The sequence below is a fragment of the Typopeltis vanoorti genome, chromosome 10 (genome assembly GCF_054136105.1).
Source record: "Typopeltis vanoorti isolate ZY-2024b chromosome 10, IOZ_Tvanoo_1.0, whole genome shotgun sequence".
Taxonomy (NCBI): Eukaryota; Metazoa; Arthropoda; class Arachnida; order Uropygi; family Thelyphonidae; genus Typopeltis; species Typopeltis vanoorti.
Window position 1 is genome coordinate 64,131,449 of NC_143558.1, and position 22,313 is coordinate 64,153,761.

Below are 22,313 nucleotides of genomic sequence, written 5' to 3' on the forward strand. Positions count from 1 at the left end.
AAGGATACTGCAATGTATAATAAATACACCATACTAAACATACTACCCATTAGACATTTATACGTCTGTAGGGTATTATTATTCATAAAACACTACAACGAATACATAAATATCAAACAAGACACTTTCTTTTGTAGACTTAAGGGCCTAAAATATTTTGTTCCAAAAGCAAATAAAGAAGCAATACACGAACATTATACTTATTTAGCGCCAAAAGTATTCAACACACTACCTTTTAACAATAAGAAATGAAACTAACCCAAACAAATACGAAACTCGATTCAAAGATTATTTATTTTCCCACAGAAATGAGGAAGCTCTGTTCAAAATAACTGTATAAATTATTGGTTTATAGCATATTTCTATTCAAATATCCAGTCTTATGTGTAAAACGTAAAATTTAAATGCTATTTAACCACTTTGTTTTATTTTGTTCCTAATTAATTATTATGCAACTTTCATCTGTATGATGAAATTTTATTTTATCTGCGATTTTATTATGTGATTATATTATAATCATATGTATATTATATGAATGTACATATATGTATATAATGAAAATGAATTACATACATTTTTGTAACTTTATGCATATCGTAACCTGGATGAGCTGTTGCTCTTAGGTTACACATATGATTGTTCAACATTTTGTACTATTATAGAAAGCTTACAAATAAATTTTACTAGTTTAAAAAAAAAAAAAAAAAAATTCAACCCTGCGGTTCTTCTTTATGAACTGGTCAATAACATCATCATAAAAAGTTGGTTGTTAACTTAATTTTCCCAAGCAACACGCACACTTGTAAAGGCTGCTGAAGCTCACTGGCTAGAGCTACGTTGACTGCATATGGCCCATGGTTTAAGCCCATGGAGTAAGATGTGTGAAATAGCTATACGTGCACATGAAATCACAGTGCCGCTGCAAGGATCTGTAAGATCCTACAACCAAGCAAGCATCGGCTTCGATACACAACGCAAAGCTCAATTATTGATGCACAAGCCTAAGATGTCTTCTGTCTACAAAAATAAAAGCCTAAATGAAATGCTTATAAATGCATGCATTTATTAACAAATAAATAGTACTTCTTTCTCAATTAATGAGCTTGCGCAGCAAGCATGGAGAATTTGCCACTGCTAAATAGGAGGCTAATCTTCTTGAATGGCAGGCAGTCTCAAGTAGAGTGATGTGGGCAAATATGAGAACGGGGAACTGGACAATGAGACTTATTTGTGCCTATGGTCCCACAGAAGGTCCTACTAAGGTAGAAGTGGAGGAATTTTTAGAGACTTTAGAGAAAGCAACTCACACAATGAAAAAGGAAAAGTTGGTCCTTGTTGGGGTTCTAAATAGCAGAGTAGGAAATGATTGTCAGACATACAAAAATATTTTGGGAAAATTTGGAGAAAAGAGCAAAGCTTATAATAATGGCAAATACCTGTTGGATTTCTGCGCCATGGATTGATTATTACTAACACAATGTTCCAACATTATAGTGTGCAGAAATTCACATGGAGAGAAGAGTCAATAATAAATTTAGTTTAATCCTTTATCCAAGTATGAGCAAACAAAGTTAGCACCTGAAAGTATCTTCAGGACTGGGGTAAGGTGGTATACAACACCAGGGCACTCCTTGCAAAGGTGGAGCAAGCTACCGACACTCCTATCTCAGTATCTCCCATAATGTGGCCCTTCCCTTAATGCATAACTTTAGACATATCTGCAAGGAGATGTGTTTTGCATTATGAGAGATACTGAGATAGGAGTGTTGGTAACTTGCTCCACCTTTGCAAGGAGTGCCCTGGTGTTGTACCACCCTACCCCAGTCCTGAAGATACTTTCAGGCGCAAACTTTGTTTGCTCACACTTGGATAAAGGATTAAACTAAATTTATTATACTCTAACCAAGTGAAAAATAAGCTTTCAACAAAAAAAAAAAAAAGAGAGAAGAGTCAAGGAATAAGAAAAGTCTCATTGACTATGTTATTATTGATAGTGATGTTTACCCCTGGTTTCAGGATACCAGAGTGTACAGAGGATTTGAAATTGGAAGTGATCACTAATTAGTCTTGAGCATGATAAAACTGAATTTCATATTGAAAAGAAGAACATGTAAGAAAGTTTTAAAGAGAATAAAAGTTGAGCAGTTCTCAGATGTGAACTGTAGATTAAAATACACAAATATTATTCAAGAAAAAATGAAAGAGTTTGAGAGCAGGAACAAAACTTTGGAGATTCAGTGGCAAGCCCTGAAAAAAAACAGTGATTGATTCAGCCAGAGAGGCATGTGCTGAGGTTGTGTGCAAGGATAGAAAAATCAGAACTTCATAGTGGACACAGGAAGTAAAAGAGACAGTAAAGGCAAAGAAGAAAGCATATCAAAAGTTACAGAGACAAATGTAAGAAAGCTAAACACTGTGTAAAACTGGCTAAACAAAAGTCATGGGAGGACTTTGGCAAGAACATAGAAAATAAATATCAAGAACGTGGCAAGATATTCTGGAGGGTGTTGAAGAAGCTCAGAAATAGAGGAAAGAGTGCTGTAAAAGGAATTAGAGATGATAAAGGTGACATGAAAACAGGAGAAAAAGATATCCTTGAAGTATTGAGTAATTACTTTGAAAAACTGCTAAATGAAACAAGCAGTGATGACAGCACAGTGGTAAAAAAACTGACTAAACATGCATGCAGGAATACATATCCATACTTGAAGTAGAAAAAGCCATCCAACTCCCATGAAATATCGAAAGGCAGAAGTATGGTGGTATAAAAGTCTTACAGTGGTTGCACTGCATAGTTCAGAAGGCCTGGACAGATGGACAAAATCCAGACGATTGGAGTAGAGCTCTTATAGTACCCATATGTAAAAAGAGAAATAAAACTGAATGTGAGAATTACAGAGGCATTTCATTACTGAGTGTTCCTAGTAAAATATATTCAAGTGTACTTGAGAAACGGTTGAGAACGATTGCGGAAGAGAAGCTTGGTGAAGAACAAGCTGGATTCAGGTCAAATAGAGGCTGTTAGGATCAGATTTTCACTTTACGACAAATAGTTGAGAAAGCATCGGAATATAATAAAGATTTGTATTTAAGTTTTGTAGATCTGGAAAAGGCATATGACAAGGTGCCAAGAGATAAGCTATTCCAAGTGCTACATTTATATGGTGTAAATGGGGCATTATGTCAAGCAATACTTCGTTTTTATTTGAGTTGTAAGTCAACAGTTAGAATTGAATAAAGTACAGGAAGATGGATTGATGTTAAATCTGGTGCCAGACAAGGATGTACATTATCTCCTCTCTTATTCATTATCTATATGGATCACAGTATGAAGGAAAGTGGTATTAAACCGGATATCAAAATTGGAGGTGTTAATCTCAGCTCTTTATTTTATGCGGTTGATGTTATACTTCTAAATAAATCTGCTACAAGTCTGCAAGATTCCCTGACAAAACTGAATAACTTTTGTAATAGATATGTTATGAAGGTGGTCAGCATTAAAAAGACAAAGACAATGAAAATAGGCAGAAATGTTGAAAATATCAACTGCATTGTGAATGGAGAATTTATAGAGCAAGTAAAACACTTCAGCTACTTAGGCACGATTTTTAGTGATGATGATGATGGCAAGTTAAATATGGAAACAGACAACAGAATCAACAAAGCTGGTATGGTAGGAAGTGAACTGAATAAATTTATATGGAATAAGAGAGAAATTAGCTAAAACACTAAATTAGTTGTATACAAGACAGTGTTTAAACCAATTTTAACTAATGGATCTGAGAACCAGGTTAGAAGTAAAACACTTGACCAAAGACTATAGACTGCAGATATGAGAGTCCTGAGAAAGATTAGGGGCATGAACAGATGGCATCAACGGCAGTATCATATTAAAAACGAGGAGATTAGCTCTGCTAATGCATTCCTGGATGTTGACAATATCAAGTTCTTTCCTAATATCCTTGTTTTTAATGATACAAAAGAACCAGAGGAAGACCTCAGAAGACAGAAATATAAGACCTGATAATATTGGAGTCTTCACATTTAACAGACTGATTTGGAGGAAAATTGTAGATAGGAAGTTAGTAATTATTTAAATTTTTCATGTAGTACTATCATATCCTGTAACACCCCTTGAGGGTATATATCAGGAATTCGATGATGATGAGAAATATTTTAATTAAAGAATGCAGCTGACAAAGAGAAAGTTAGTCCTTTTTTGGAGATCTAAATAACTAAGTAGGAAATGAATACCCAACATGCAGAAATCTTTTAGGAAAATTTGGAGAAAAGAGCAAAACTAGTAATAATGGTAAATATCTGCTGGATTTTTGTTCAGGACCTGGACTACTCATTATTGCTGCCATTTTCTAACATAAAGATGTGCACAAATTCACACGGAGAGAGAGAGAGAGAAGACACAATAAATCAGAAAAGTTTCACTGATTATGTTATTGTGGATAGAGATATCTTCATGTTGATTCAGGGTACAAGAGTATACAAGGATTTGAAATAGGAAGTGATCATTTAGTTCTGACTAGGATGAAATTGAATATCATACTGAAAAGGAATGTATGCAAGAAAATTTTAGAAAGAATCAAAGTCAAGTAGCTTTCCGAGGAGAACCGTAGACCCAAATATACAAATATTATTCAAGAAAAAATGAAGGAATTTAAAAAACAATTATCAAGCCTTGAAGTCTCACTGGCCAACTGAAGAATACATTGATCGATTCAACCAGAGATGCATGTGGCAGTTGGCAGGTTCAAGAGGCAGTCATGGAAAAGAAGAATAATGTATATCAATAAGTCCCTAGCAAGTTGCAGATGCCATGGGAGAATACAAAAAAAAAAAAAAAAAAGTAGGCATTTATTTAACATATAATGTAAAATGTTATGTATAAAAGTAGCTAAGCAAAAATCATGAGAAGACTAGTAAGAACAACATAGAAGACAAATATTAAGAAAGTGGCAAAATATTTTAGACTATTGAAAAGTGCTAGAAATGGAAAAAAAAGTATTATAATAGAAATCATAGGTGATATAAAAATTGGAGATATTCAGAACATTTGGAATAATCATTTTGAATTGATAAAGTTCATCATAAACCTAGAGTAACAGAGGGTCGCAAGAGCCTGACAGTGTTAGGATAAAGAAAAGAGAAACAGTAGGAAAGATATAAAAAAGGTCTCAGCTCCTTTGCATCATGATTATGTAGCCAAAGGCCACATTTTTTCTCTTTTTCACCAGTCTCATGCAACTGAACAACCAAATAACTAACTGGAACCAAAATTCAGAGAAGACTGGTTTCCTCAGGTGGCTACCATTTTCTAAGTTAACTATCTTTTGTTAGCCTTCCTAGAATTGCTCTACAATCTCTACAGTTGACCATAAGACCACAGTGAACTAAGAACAGTGTGAAAAATAATGCTATAAATGCTATAAAGCTGTTTGCTGTTTTCAAATGTTTTAATAATTTTTCATAAATAATATTTTAACTCAGTAATTATAAATATCAAAAATTTTTCCCATTGCTAACAGGTGGGGAGTACTAGGAGGAGAAAATGTTCTGTTTTAAATAATGGAATGCTCAACATATTACATAGTGTGTTCCAAATATGCAGAGCAAAAGGACAGCCAAGAATGCATGTTCTACTGTTTCCAATGTGAATGTCACAGATACAATTTGTGACATCTATTACAGCTCCATGTGATGACATTTACTGCAAATGCAACCACATGCAATTCTCCAAAGATGATCCTTCCTGCTTAGGATATTCTTGGAACTTCATTAAGTTATTAAATAGTGCATCATTGTTAGTCATTAACTGTAGAGATTCATGGCGCAGGGGTGCTTAAGGATCAAAGCTGTATAACTGAGAGAAGACCTCCACATAGTTTTCAAAGGAATGCGGAGAACCGACCAGGGCTTCTGACCTAATGTCCAATCCTCACCTTCTCGTGGTGCACCCTGTTGGGTATCGACCTGGATACTGAACGAACGAGGATGGGCTGTCAATTTGGGATTTAGCCGACCAAATTGCATTCTTATTGGTTAAACCAAAATAAAAAATGATGGTACAACATGACAAAATTTCATGCCGGCTGGGGCATCACGCCAGGTTAAACAAGGCCTCCTGTTGTTTTCAGCAGGGAACCAGGGCAAACAGTGAAAAATGTCAGCTACTGGAACAAATCTGAAAACACACCCCCAACAGCATCACCAGAGTTAAAGATCGGTACTATCAACATAAGAATCCTGAATGGCAAAGAAATGGAGCTAGCTGAGGAATTAGATAAGTACCAGATCGACATAATAGGGGTGACTGAAACAAAAAAGACCAAAACTGGTGAGATCTTTCTGAGCAATAAATACAAAATGTTATATTCAGGCAATGACAATCAACGCCATAGTATTCAACACAAAATACGAGGCTAATCTTCTTGAATGGCAGTCAGTCTCAAGTAGAGTGATGTGGGCAAATATGAAAATGGGGAACTGGACAATGAGACTTATTTGTGCCTATGGTCCCACAGAAGGTTCTATTAAGGTAGAAGTGGAGGAGCAACTGACACAATGAAAAAGGAAAAGTTGTTCCTTGTTGGGGATCTGAATAGCAGAGTAGGAAATGATTGTCAGACACAAAAATATTTTGGAAAAATTTGGAGAAAAGAGCAAAGCTAATAATAATGGCAAACACCTGTTGGATTTCTGTTCAGGATATGGACTGGTTATTACTAACACCATGTTCCAACATAAAAATGTGCACAAATTCACATGGAGAGAAGAGGCAAGGAATAAGAAAAATCTCATTGACTTTTCATTCTGGCAAATAAGTCCAGCTTATTTTTATGTTATTGTTGATAGTAATGTTTTCTCCCTGGTGCAGGACACCAGATTGTACAGAGGATTTGAAATTGGAAGTGATCACTATTTAGTCTTCAGCAGGATAAAATTGAATTTCATATTGAAAAGAATAACATGTAAGAAAGTTTTAAAATGAATAAAAGTTGAGCAGCTCTCAGATGTGAACTGCAGACTAAAATACACAACGATTATTGAAGAAAAAATGAAAGAGTTTGAGAACAGAAACTAAACCTTGGAGATTCAGTAGCAAGCCTTGAAGAAATCTCTGATTGATTCAGCCAGAGAGGCATGTAGTGAGGTTGTCTGCAAGGATAAAAAAATCAGAACTCCCTGGTGGACACAGGTAGTTAAAGAGGCAGTGAAGGAAAAGAAGAAAGCATATCAAAAGTTCCTGTCAAATAAGTCAGCTTGTGCTCTTAGAGAATATAGAGACAAATGTAAGAAAGCTAAACACTGCGTAAAACTAGCTAAACAAAAGTCATGGGAGAACTTTGGCAAGAACATAGAAAATAAATATCAAGAAGGTGGTAAGATATTCTGGAGGTTGTTGAAGAAGTTTAGAAATGGAGGAAAAAGTGCTGTAAAAGGAGTTAGAGATGATAAAGGTGACATGAAAAAAGGAGAAAAAGATATCCTTGAAGTATGGAGTAATTACTTCGAAAAATTGCTAAATGAAACAAGCAGTGATAACACAGTTATAAAAAACACTCAACAGGCATACAGTTAGGAATACATATCCATACTTGAAGTAGAAAAAAGCCATCAAAGACTTGAAATATGGAAAGGCATCAGGAGTAGATGATATTCGATCAGAAATGATGAAGTATGGTGGTATAAAAGTCTTGCAGCGGCTGCACTGCATAGTTCAGAAAGCCTGGACAGAGGGGAAAATTCTCGATGATTGGAGTAGAGCTCTAATAGTGCCCATATATAAAAAGGGAAATAAAACTGAATGTGAGAATTACAGAGGTATTTCCCTATTGAGTGTTCCTGGCAAGATCTATGCAAGTATACTTGAGAAAAGGTTGAGAAGAATTGTGGAAGAAAAGCTTGGTGAAGAACAAGCTGGATTCAGGCCAAATAGAGGCTGTCAGGATCAAATCTTAACTTTACAACAAATAGTCGAGAAAGCATGGGAATATAACAAAGATTTGTATTTAAGTTTTGTCGATCTGGAAAATGCATATGACAAGGTGCCAAGAGAGAAGCTATTCAATACGCTACAGTTATATGGTGTCAATGGGGCATTATATCAAGCAATACTTAGTCTGTATTTGAGTTGTAAGTCAGCAGTTAGAATTGAAGGAAGTACAGGAAGATGGTTTAATGTTAAATCTGGTGTGAAACAAGGATGTACATTATCCTCTCTGTTATTCATTATCTATATGGATCACATTATGAAAGAAAGTGGTATTAAACATGATATCAGAATTGGAGATGTTAATGTCAGCTCTTTGCTTTATGCGGATGATGCTATACTTCTAAATAAATCCGCTAAAAGTTTACAAGATTCCCTGACTAAATTGAATAACTGTTGTAATAGATATGGTATGAAGGTCAGCAATAACAAGACAAACATAATGAAAATAGGCAGAAGCACTGAAAATGTCAACTGCATTGTGAATGGAGAACCTATGGAACAAGTAAAACAATTCAGCTACTCAGGCATGATTTTTAGTGAAGATAAATTAGCTGTATACAAGACCGTGTTCAAACCAGTTTTAACTTAAGGATCTGAGAGCTGGGTCAGAAGTAAAACACTTGACCAAAGACTAGAGACCACAGATATTAGAGTCCTGAGAAAGATTAGAGGTGTGAACAGATGGCATCAATGGCAATATCATATTAAAAACGAGGATATTGGGAAAGAACTTGACGTGTTGGCATCCAGGAATGCGTTAGCAGAGCTAATCTCAGGTGGTAATGGTCATATAAATAGAATGGGCGAGGAAAGATTAGCAAAAACAAGTGTTCTCTGCCAGGTTGGCAGGAAAACAACCCAGAAGAAGACCAATATATAGGTGGATTGATACGGTGCAATGTGCCTTAGACGATAGAAATATAAAATCTGATAATGATAATATTGGAGTCTTGACAAGTAATAGACTGATTTGGAGGAAAATCGTAGATAGGTGGTTAGTAATGGTGTAAATTTTTCATGTAGTACTATCATATCCTGTACACCCCTTGAGGGTACATGTGCAGGAATTTGATGATGATGATTCATGGCTCAAAAAGGTAAACATTTCTTTATACCAGATTCTGCTATTATTAATGGAAAGAATGTCAGTATCAGAATAACATTGCAGTCTCAGACTGCTATAAAATTCAGATATTTCTTTGATAGTTGAAAGTATTCATTTTTTAACATCTTTGTACTGGCTGGACCAAAAAAAAAAATAAAAAAATAAAAGACCACCAAGGTAGTACAGTAGATTCTGATTAATTGGTCCATCGGTTAATCAGGGCAGTCTGTTTGGAAGAAAAAGACAAAATCAGACTATAACAAGAATTTGCTAGGTTTATTTGGGATACAATGTCATTTAATTGGGCCAGCCAGCAAATTCTACCACATGGAGTGCTAAGGAAAAAAATGACGTAATCTTGCTTCAAAGCTATAGTGTTGATGATATCTGTGATACTGACAAAATGGCTATTGTACTATATCAGATGGTTCCTGGTGTTACAAACATGTCAGAAACTGGTAAATGAAACCTGTTAGTTGCAAGTTTTTTTTTTTATTTGCTTGGTTATACTATAAATTAAAGGTCCAGCCAGAACAAAGATGTTAAAAAAGGAATATTTGAAACTATCAAAGAAATATCTGAATTTTATAGCATTCTGAGACCGCAACGTTATTCTGAAACTGACATTCTTTCCATTAATAATAGTAATAGTAGAATCTGGTATAAAGAAATGCTTAACTTTTTTAGTCATGAATCTCAGCACAAAAGTTAATCTCTTAAATACAATACACTTTATAATCAATAGTTGTTAAGGAATAAGCAACAAGTCCATTGAAAATTATATTGCTCACTGTGGTTAAGCATTCAGTTATGCCAGATTGAGTCTCTAATGGACAGGAAATGTGCAATATATAGCCTGTCCACATCAACCTTACCTTCTCGTGGTGCGGCCTATTTCCAGTGAAATATTTCCATATTTGTGAAACCAGTGAGTATTCCTGCTATAAAAGAATATCTTTCTAGTTGGAGAAAATGCCAACTAGTCTATTAGGTGGTAGATGATCTTCATTTCTCAGTTAAATACCACAGCCAGCTTACTGGAGGCCTGAAGTGTAATTGGTTTCCATCCTCCCACAGGCCATGCCATAATCTCCTCTATTTCAAGGAGGGTACATCAGTTGAAACAGTGGTGCTGCAGGCTAACACCACTGTTTTAGTGGACAGGACTGAGTCAGGAGGCATCCTGATCAACTGGCACATAATTCCACTGCCATACATTCTGCCAAATCTTGCTCAAAGAGGTGTCCAAGTAGTGGTATGCAGGAGACATTGTCGAGACCACCTTATGGCAAGGAGACTAGTTACTCTGTGTATGGATATCATGTCCAAGAGTCTATCTTTGCTAACTGCATGTCCCCATTATCCTTCCATCTATCCATGAACAAAACCAATGAACTTTACAATGACAGTGACATAAAAAGACATCCCCCAAACAATCCCAATAAAAAATGCACAACGCAACCAGTCACTACATACAAACCATGCCAGAATCCTCTCGTTAGAAACTTTCTTTCACATCCACTTCACTAACGTCTATGGTAATAACACCAACATAAATGAAATTCACCATAACTTGCAGTCATCCAGTTCAGACCTACTCTTGGCAGAAACCCAAATGGCATCTACATGCACTGAAATGTCCAAATTACACACTTCACAATTCCTCTTGCTACAAGGGTGGCACATGTGTCTTTGTGAAATCAGATGATTCATGCCAGAGAGTGGTTAATTTAGAATCCTCTGCTTTTGCCCTCCTCTGGCTCAAAGTTTCCTTGCTCCATCTAGTAATATTCATCTGCTGCATTTACTGTTCTCCAAACTCCGATAACTACTTAGACCTCTCCATAAAACTTGACCACCTGCAATTCAGCCACCCAAGTAGTGAGGGCTAAGTGACCTCAGTGTTCATAATTCCAACACCACCGACAAGCTGGACAAGAGGTAGAAATCATTGCCATAAGCAATGACCTACCACAAATCCTGATAACCTTCTTCACTCACTAATATTCTGATCTCTTTTTAACCAATTCTCTGCCAAATACATTAGTGAGGTTGCCTTCCCTCTCAGCAACTCGTATCACAATCTTGTACAAGTCTCCTCTCTCAGAGAACATTCTTTCCTAAGCCACTCCCGATCACACATATTCTGGCACTTCAAAGGTGCTAATTAGAATGATCTCCAGAACTTCTATTCCTCCTTTCCATAGCCTGAATATCGCTTCAGTTCATGTAATCCTGTTCTGAATAAGTCACAGAAATTATCCTTACTGGCATGAAGGCTTCATTCCCCATTCTAACCGGAATTCTCACCTGCTTTCCAAGTCCTGGAGTCCTGGTTCAATAGAAAAAGTATAAGAGCACTTGAAGAAAAAATTCAGCTTAATGCAGATGGCTTGCATCAAGAACTCCAGTTTCATACATTGCCTATACCAAAGCATGTAACAAATGCAAAACAACAATTATCAGCAGATCTAAATCAACTTCATAAAGGTCAATGGTAGAAAACTTGCTTCCTATTGAAATGGAAGCTGTGCATTCTGGTTGCTTGCTGGACTTCCTCTCTCTCTCTTTTTCTCATCCTGATGGCACTAGCATTGCTCTTTTTCTCAAACTCCTGCATGTATGAGTAAGGGAAATTTGCCTCCTACCATACCAGAATCTGAGAACCATATGCCTCCTGGAGTTTTTTTTTGACAAAAAAGACATCAAAAAATGACTAAACTTGAACACTAGATACTAAGGCAAGTGATGTGAAGTCATTAGCTTCTTGCGAGTTTCCCCAGTCCTGAAAATAGTTCAGGCGCAAACTTGTTTTGCTTACACTTGGATAAAGGATTGAACCAAGAATATAATTTCTCAGTATCTTTAATTTATATAATAATATAACCAAGTGGAAAAACATATGACAACTATCTCTAATCCAGAGTATTTTAATAATAAGGTGTGTGCCACCTTTTGGCTACTCGTATTTGGAAATATGACTTCTGCATTACTTCAACTCTAGTGTCATCTCTGGGTTTGACTCTTTCTATAATGCATAGCATTATACATGTCCATAAGGATATGTGCTTTGCATTATGGGATACTAAGGCAAGTGATGTGAAGTCATGAGCTTCTTTACATGAGCTCCGCCACTCCTGAAAATAATTCATGTGCAAATTTGTTTGCTTATACCACTTGGATAAAGGATTAAACCAAGAATATAATTTCTTGGTTTAATTACTGCTTTAGTATAACCAATTGGAAAAATTTACAACAGCCATCAAAACTGTTTTGTCTCTTCTCTTACAAAAGAAATCTCAGCACACATTCCCTTACCCTCAGTAATATACAAATCACCAGGCAAGATCAGATCTTTCTAAGGCAATTGATGTGAAGTCTTCAGCCTCTATATACAAGTAACCCAGTTGTGAAATTACTTTACACATAAACTTTATTTGCTTACACTTGGATAAAGGATGAAATCAAGAATATAATTTCTTGGCATCTTTAATTTATAAAAATAGAAATAGAGTAGAAAGAAAAAAATTGCTATTGTATCAAGTAGCCAGAATATATATATATAAAAAAGAAATTATCAAAAAGGAAAACACAGTGTTAAAACTGAATAACATAACGAACAAATGAAAACTAGAAAAAACTCTAGAAGATAATGACATGGAATTATTTAAAAATGCAGGTGAAAAATTCAAAGAAAATCTCTTTAACAGAGTCTGGAACATTGGAACTCATGGAGATAGCAATTTGTAATATCTATTTAGAAAAAAAAGGAAATAAAGACAATTGCAGCAATTTTCAAGTAGAAAAGTATGGAGCCTATTTAAGAAAACTGGGTGGAGGAAAGCATATCACTGGCATTAAGAATGATGTGAGCCCAGGTGCAACTACTAATCATATAATTATCTCCTAGAAAATAGCTCATAGAAAAATAATTCAAGAAGCCTAAAAAAAGACAGGCTATAACTGAATTGTAATATGCCCTATTTTAACATAGAACTGTTATCTAGTTAAGTGGCTTGCTTTGATTACATATAGCCAGAGTTCTCCAGAAACTGCATAAAAAATATCAAGAAATGGGTCTTTCCCCTCCTTTTTTAGAGACTGGAGATCTAGAAAAAAGTCATTTCAGAGAACAAAAAATTACTGCTTTACTGGAGCTAGGTGGTCAACATAAAAGTTACCAACCAAATGCATTATTAGGAGTCTACCAGTAAACCTTTGGAACATCAGTTATAGAGATGTTCTAAAACTTTATAGTTATTACTAAATGAAGTATTACTAATCAATCAAACTAGTTTTTGCAGTTGCCATAGCACCAACCAAGTGCTCACTAGATTTAACAACCAGCAGGCTTCCAGGCCAATTCAAAAACTACAATGGCTCTTATAAACCTCTTGGTAGCCTATGATACAGTGTGGAAACATGGAGTAACTGAGAAACTGTTGAGAATAATTCCCTGCAGGAAAACAGTTTGGATTATAAATTAAATGATAATAAACACTGTTTTGGTTGATTCTGAACAGCATTCATGGTGCAGCCATAAAATGGAATAATATACTCCCACAACGTTCAGTGCTGGCACTTCTACTGTTTAATCTATTCATATTGGATCTGTCACAAATTGATTTTTTTTAAAATTAGACATACAGATGATATGGCTGTAACATTACAAGACAACAATATTACCACTACAGAAGAAATCCTCACTAAAGAGCTTGAAAAACGGTGATTTGAATTCTATCATAACAGAAGTCAGTTATTTTCATCTGACTAATACTAGAATGTCAAATGCAAGCCTTTCAGTCAATTTTAATGGTACAGAACTTTGGCATTGCATCCAAGTATTTGGATGTACTGAATCGTACTCCATACACAGCATACCTAAACAGCACTGCCAGTAAGATAAGAACAAGAAACAATATAATACATAAGCTCACTGGAACAAGCCTTTAAGTATTCAGCTACAGAATATTGTGCACCAGTATGGCTGAACAGCACATTAAAAAAAGTTGAAAGACACCTAAATACATCTATGAGACCTATCAGAGGAACTTTAAATTTACACCATATGTGTAAATTTATGTAGGTGCAGCAAGCTAACATCACTCCTATCTCAGTATCTCCTATAATGCAAAATACATCTCCTTGCGGATATGTATAATGTTAAGCATTAAGGGAAGGGCCACTACCCAGACTAGTTTCGACCTTTAATTAGGTCTCTTCGGTGGGAGCCAGGCCCAAGTGGAGATACCAGGTAGAAGCATTAGCAAGGTCATCTCTACCTGTAGGAGTTGCCAAACAGTATGCCACCTTTTTTAATAAATTACTCTGGATTTAGAGAAAGATTTTGAAAGTTTATTTTTCACTTGGTTAGACTATAATAAATTTAGTTTAATCCTTTATCCAAGTGTGAGCAAACAAAGTTTGCGCCTGAAAGTATCTTCAAGACTGGGGTAAGGTGGTACAACACCAGGGCACTCCTTGCAAAGGTGGAGCAAGCTACCAACACTCCTATCTCAGTATCTCCCATAATGTGGCCCTTCCCTTAATGCATAACTTTAGGCATATCTGCAAGGAGATGTGTTTTGCATTATGAGAGATACTGAGATAGGAGTGTTGGTAGCTTGCTCCATCTTTGCAAGGAGTGCCTTGGTGTTGTACCACCTTACCCCAGTCCTGAAGATACTTTCAGGTGCAAACCTTGTGTTGCTCTCACTTGGATAAAGGATTAAACTAAATTTATTATAGTCTAACCAAGTGAAAAATAAACTGTTGGACTTCAGGTGCAAAAAGAGGGTGCTGAGGCAGTTGTTACAAATTTTTACTTTTTAAATTTCATTTTATTATTAAAAAATAATTATCATTTTATTTACTTTTTACTCCTTAATTATTATTATTACTTGATTGTTTAATTAGATGCTACAAGCAACCAACTACTTTACATTAAAATATCATAACAGGTAAAATAAGTATCTTTTTAAATACCTAATTGTGTTCCAATTTGCAATACTTCAAGAGTTCCCTAAAAATACTTGACTCAGTACAGAAGAGATCAATTAGGATGATTTATGACTCACCTTTCAATAAAAATCACAAAATTGTTTGTTTGTATTTTCTACAAATATTTTCATGGATTCTGTTCACCAAAAATGACATGAATAATTCTCTTATTCACTTCTAAATCTATTAAAAGGCATGCAGAAGCTTGATATCACTTCCAAGTTAAAACACTAGATTCAGAGAAAATTTTTCATTTATTCCTTCTATTGGAACAGTCTTCCTTCTTATGTACCGCATTTACTCAAATATAACTCGCTATTTTTTCCTCCCAAAATTAAAGATAAAAAATCGTGGTGCAAGATATATGCAGGGATTTTTGGAAACTAAAGTTTTCAGGAAAATACTAAAAATGGGTATGACTTACCAAGAATCTCCTATTCGCTATAGCTACTTCTGACCTCGAGAGCCGTTTCCTTGTGTGCATCATCAGCGTCATCTACCTAAATAGCATCATTTTCTCTTCCATTATATGCGCTATTGCTACTTCTGACCTCGAGAGCCATTTCCTTGTGTGCATCACCAGGGTCATCTACCTAAATAGTATCATCTTCTCTTCCATTATTTCAAGCAAAAGTTACCAGTAATTTACAAGACTTGAGATAACGTAATGACCAATCAATCCTTCACAAATGATGGTGTTGTATTAACAAAAGATTGTGCAAACCGACAGCTGCTGAGCTGAAATGCTAATTCTGTTCAACCGAATTCCATAATATCTGAAAATGCCATAACAATATTCACTAATATATTTCCCAGTTTTAACACATTCACAGGGGAGTGATGTTTTGCCTGTTTATCGTTCTGACGAAACTTCTCATTATTGTTTGTGTACTGCTTCTGCATCACGCAGGCGGGCTCAACCCACACAAAGTTTCAACCCTTCAGTTGAATTTTATTGCTGCTTGTTTGCATACCTTTTCATACCGTTTCCACATCTTTCAATTCGTGGTAGAATTTTATTTGAAGTTAGCCTTTGGGATCTGTCTTGATGACATCGAAAATTTCGAAGCCAATCAAACAAGCATTTATTTCATGTAAGTGAAAAATTGGACAATAGTTTTTAGTTAGATGCCATATAAAATATGCTATGCCTGATGTTATTATAAAGAAAAATTTATTGCAATTTTTATTATGTTTATGTTATTAATGTTTTTTTAATGTCATAGATTTCACTTCGATTTAAATGCTTGTATGAAATCTAACTATAAAACATGTATGTATTGCTTACAAAAATGTTGTTTACATTTTCTGATGTGCCAACCAGGTATGTGTGTGTGTGGGTGGGGGTGTTACATTTGCCTTCACTAGAGACCTCTCAGGGCATCTTCATGAGAAGCATTAAAAAAAATCTATTTTGTTCTCAGACTACTGTCTGACCACAGAAGCGAGAGCTGTCGTTGGCAGAATGCCAAGAAGAGTAAATTCATGTTGAAGGGGAGAAAGAAATAAGACAATGTATGAATTGGTCACCAACACGTGAAATCACGTGCTTTATATGTAAAATTTTCCAACTGTTATACAAGCAAAATAGTTACCACTTTAAAGTTACAACTACAATGATCATAAAAGACGAGTTAATTTTCACATGTAATAATAAACAACTCATCCCACAATACAGAATGATAACCCTATTATTGGAAAGGATTGGAGACCCTTCAACATCCCTGCACATGTCAAAAGGATTCTCCTCCTTTTGACATGTGCAGGGGTGTTGAAGGGTCTCGCATCTGTGGGCGTACAGTAACTGTTCGAGTTTTTTTTCCTATGGTGTATTTTAATAAAATCATATTTGATATTAACCGTTACATTTTTGTTTCGTGTAGTAAGGATGAAGAGAGTGAAAAAATGGTATTAAGAATAAATATCACCAAAACTAAATTCATGGTCACAAGCAAGAAACCAATTATTAATTCAGCACTTTCTTTAAATGGGAAACAAATAGAAAGAATGACAAAGTTTAAATATCTCGGATGCTGGTTAAATGAAGAATGCAATCTAGAAATGGAAATAAAAGTTAGAACACACAAATGGCAAGAAAAAATTTTCTCCTGATGAAATCAACACTGTAACCTTGTTAAATTTAGAGCTTAGAGTATGCATGGTTAAATGCTATGTATGGTCTGCACTGTTGTACAGTGCAGAAATTTGGACCTTGAAGACAACACCAGTAAAAAACTTGAAGCCTTTGAGATGTGGTTATTTAGACGGATGTTAGAAACCTCATGGACAACACAAACGTACAATCAAGAAGTACTGGAACAAATGGGGAAATCACGTGAACTTTTAGATACCATAAAAAGAAGGAAAACTGTATATCTTGGTCACCTACTTCATAAGGGAAAATATAAGATACTACAACCGATTATAAAAGGGAAGATAAATGGAAGAAGAGGACAAAGAAAATATTGGCTGCCAGACATCAGACAGTGAACTAGCATGAGCTCTGAGGGACTGTTCAGAGTGGCTGAGGATCACTCAAAATTTGCCGAAGTGGTCGCTGATCTCCGATAGGAGATGGCATTCAAAGAAGTAGTAGGGACATGTATTGTTTCATGAAACTTTTTCAGTTTAGCACACACACACACACACACACACACACACACACACACACACATATATATATGTATTTGCTAGCATGCGCACACGCACACACACACACATTGTGTATTTCTTATTGTGGGGTGGGTCGCAGTCAAAAAAATCTGACTGCAACCCACAATAAGAAATGTGAACAGCATAAATACTGATTTATGCTATTCACATTATGAATGAAAGTGGTACTAGGCCTGATATCAAAATTGAGGATATTCAATTTGTCTCCTGGCTCGCAAATGATGTACTCCTAAACAAATCCAGTGGAGGTCTGCAGGAATTCATAACTAAATTGAATAACTGCTATAATAAATTTGGCAATAAAATGACAAAGACAATGAAAATAAGTAGAAACACTGAAAACATCAACTGCATTCTGAATAGAGAACCTATTGAACAAATAAAACATTTCAGCTATATATGCACAAAATTTAATTGAACATCGCAAACTAAATATGGAAATAACAGAATTAGCAAAGCTGGTATTTATTCTTTTGCCTGGAAGGCAGGCAAATGAATAAATTTATATAGAATTAGTCAAAATACTAACCTAGCTGTATATAAGAGTGTTCAAACCAATTTTAATTATGAATCTGAAAACTTGGTTAGAAATAAAACAAAGACTGGAGAGACCACAGATATGTTCAGAGTTTTTTTTTTTTTTTTTTTTTTGTGCCAGGATGACATGAAAAATATCCAGAGGAAGTCCAAGATCTTGGTGAAGTGATACAGTAAGAAGTACTTTAGAAGACAGAAAGATATTGGAGTTCTGATAGATAAGAGTTTAATTTGGAGGAAAATTGTTGATAGGAAGTTGGTCATGATGTAAACATTTCACGTAGTACTATTATGATATTCCATAGCCTTCCCCCACAGATACCTATAGGAATTTGATGAACATATACTATCAGTGCTAATACTATAAATCAAGAATGTATCTTTTATGGTTCCTCTTGGGAACATTGAGTTACTTCAAATGACATTTTACTTAACAACATACTTCTCATGAGTGTAATTATAATGATAACTGCAGTTTTGAATTTGCAACCATACTTTAAGAAGAGTTCCAAGTTTAGATGAAGAACACCCAAACTGTACTGGAGTTAATTAATGCAAACAGCACTAGCAGCAATTATTGTGACTTTTGAACTATTGAAAACTACATTTTCATAATATAAGGAAATCTGTAGGAATTTGCAACATGTGATCATATTAGGTGTAACATATTATCTGATAGGCAATAAATCATCAGATCCTACCAAGATCAGATAATAGGTGAATAACTAGACTTTAATTAAAAATGTTTATTTATAAGTTATATTCTGCCAAATCGAGTTTACTAACCTGCTAAACTATGTTTATTATGATTCTTAATAAAAATTATGATTCCTGATTAAAAAAAAATTACAGTTTATAATTTCTTACAATACAATGATAAATTACACATTAAAAATAATCTAAATTTTACTTTAATGTTCTTTTTCCAGAAATATCCAAGTATGCTGCCTGGTTTGATGGAGCCATTCCAATTTGAGGTCTCCACTGTTGATTCTGTTGTTCATTTAAGTCACCTGGCTTTAATACTTTAGGTGGATCTCTAAAAGAGGAGAAACAGAAAAATCCCAGTAAAAATCATGTACAACAGCACAGAAACATTTTCTATCAATATGTTCCAACCACTTGCATTGTTTGACATAATAAATTTATGAAGCACAGTTTACTTAAACAGCGTTATAGCAAACATGCTCAGTGTAGAAAATTATGGATGTGCATGAATGAGGATATTCATATATAGAAAATATCAGCATAAAGGGTTTATTTTTATTTTTCAAGATTAGTCTATAGAGAGTCACTGCATGCAGTGCTTATCACAATAGTTTTTTGTTTACCACAATGTTTTGTTTATATTCTCAGGTGTAAATCTAAAACAAAACAAAACAAAAAAAAATGTAACCATAATGTTAGTGTTTGCTGAATGTGGCAGTCATAATTTATCAGTGCCATTATTGTTAAGGAACATTATGGGTTTCTTAAAAAGAACAGCTCTTTGATGCCCCAGTAAAGAATGACTGCCACACTCAGACAACATTATCCAGTCTCAACATCCAGGTATATGAGATCTCATTCACCTGGGTGCTGAATCTCTGTGTATAGTAGCAGGTGTCATTGTCTTGCAAAATACTGAGAATGATAAACTTTCTCCATTCTTTTTTTTTAGAATGGAACAGTATCTAAAATGGACATTTTTAATGAAGTTCGATGTAAAGTGGTGGTTTAGGAAGCACACCAAGTTCAGAAAGTTTGTACATTCTTCTAAATGATCAAGCTGCCATCCAGACTGTGTGGATTTGAATGCTGTTTCATCTCATCCAAGCATGTCTAAAAAGCCAGATTGTCCTATATCTCATACAGAAGTTTACCCATATCAACTATTCAAAGTTGCTCCTCATTCATAAAGTACAGCTTCATGTTTGGTACTAAATAAATATATGATCAAATACTTATTCAGTCAGAACATCTCTTGAGGGAGCATATCAGGAAATTGATGATACTTATTTAGAAGGAAAATCTTCGCTGTGTTCATCACCTATCGCGACATTACTTAACTCAGTACATCCTTTGCTATATAACATCATCATCTCTTTTTCACAGATGCACTTATCTCCATTGGATTTCCGTGCAGCAGTTGTCTATTTTTATTATGAAGCTGATTCCCTGACTAAAACAGGAGTGGGAAGGGGCTTGTTATAATTATGCTTTACCATCATAATGCATATTTAAATTTAGTCAATAGAGAATACAAAATTAAGTCCCAAATTGCCATCTGCTCCTCATGTGTTCATTACTGAAGTGGATATTAACTAACAGGAAGTGCTACAGGAAAGTGAAGAGTGAAACATGGGTCTGAAGTTCCTAGGTTCTTCATATTTCTTGCAGGCTATGCAAACATTTCCCAGTTATCTATTTCTGATTTCCCTAGGCATTAAGACAATATCCTTACCTGGAGTAATGGGATATTAGCAGGCAATGTGTAAGAAGATTTGGTTGCAGGAGCCAATTAGACTGATTACATATGACAAATGCATAACATGAAGTAATATGAATATCAGCTTCATTTATATTCTCCAGCAAGAGAACCACTTTTTGCATACTTTGCTGAATAATTCCACACCCCTCCATAACAAGAAAGTTTTTTGCTCTATTTAATTAAAAACTATTATGACTTATCAAAATTCTAGTAAAAAACAATTTCACTACTGTTTTGATGAAGTTGTTACAAATCTGTATTTGTGAGATCAGCATAAAAAAAAACATCATTTTTTTTTATCCTGCCCTTTATCCAGATAATGTCAATGATAAAATAAAATTATATGCATATATCCTAAAATACATGCCAATTTTCTACTGCTGTGCCATTCAGATTTTGCAGCTGTCTAGTTTTAGGCATGCTATGAAAATGAGCCAGCACCTATTAAATTCAATTTTTGTCTATCCACATACATGTTATTTCTTGGTTCTGAGTGGATCAATTTTATTAAAATTTGGTATTTAAAACCTATACAAAAGTGTTTCGGAGATATTACCTCACCATTTGCAGAGAAAAAATTTAGAAAAAGCTTTTAAAATTCTGAAAAGTACTAACACTACTCTGGTTGGATATAATTTAATAAAATATAGTAGTAAAAGATGTTCATTAAAATCATCCAACTTAAATCCAAAATATCCAAGTTAATTTTTGACTTAAGTTGGATGAATTTTATTGGCAGAGTGATCGAAATGATAGTAATAATTTTGCTATGGTTAGATGCAATTTAATTAAATATATTTGCTAATAAAATAAAAAATAAATGCTTGTATGTCCTTTCATTTACTGAAAGAGCAAGAAGAACTCTTAATATGAAAACATTTTTTTAAGCTAATTCAGTATAATGCACGACAATGGCATCACCTAAGATGACAAAACCTGTTTACCACCTAATGCCATTCACAAGATCCATACCAATGGAATTTGAATGCACAGCTAGCTGGATGGACAGCACACACTCAATCCACTTGGCCAACCAGGCTAGCCTAGTATTTGCTGTATGTAATCTGTGTACAGTCTATGGTTGATTTTGCTAAGATGCAGGATTTAAAGCATGAATTTCTTGGGGGGGGGGATTCTTGAAAGTCCAATTAATCCTGAAATCAGCTGAAAAGATGTCAAAAATAAAGTTCATCTAGTTGATGAACAGAATCAACTATATTATGGTCTTTTTTCTGCAGCCCTAGCATCATTGAAGCTACTACTACACTATCCAGTAGTTAAACTTTGATTTTTGTTTCAACTAAGCCATTTTTAGTGGCAAAATTATGTATCGACATTGTAAATATATACTGTAAGAAATATGAATGAAGCAGCATGGGATTTGCAAGTGTTGCTAGAGACAATGAAGCAGAATTGTTAGAGGGAGAATTGCAAGTGTATTGCCAAAGTATGATGGTAAAGTTGAGGAGAAGAGCAATGACTACAAATGGCATGATAGCTAGAATGTGCAGGAAGAGAAA

General features: G+C 34.8%; 1 protein-coding gene across 1 annotated transcript in view; it reads right to left on the bottom strand.

Annotated features, from left to right (window-relative positions):
• The window catches only part of Rat1 (5'-3' exoribonuclease 2 Rat1), a 365,027-nt gene that overhangs the window by 14,799 nt on the left and 327,915 nt on the right, over nt 1-22,313 (bottom strand). Inside the window, exon 28 of the mRNA XM_090399598.1 lies at nt 19,234-19,362. Coding sequence (XP_090255724.1) covers nt 19,234-19,362 — 129 coding nt within the window. The remainder of the gene's footprint in view (nt 1-19,233; nt 19,363-22,313) is intronic.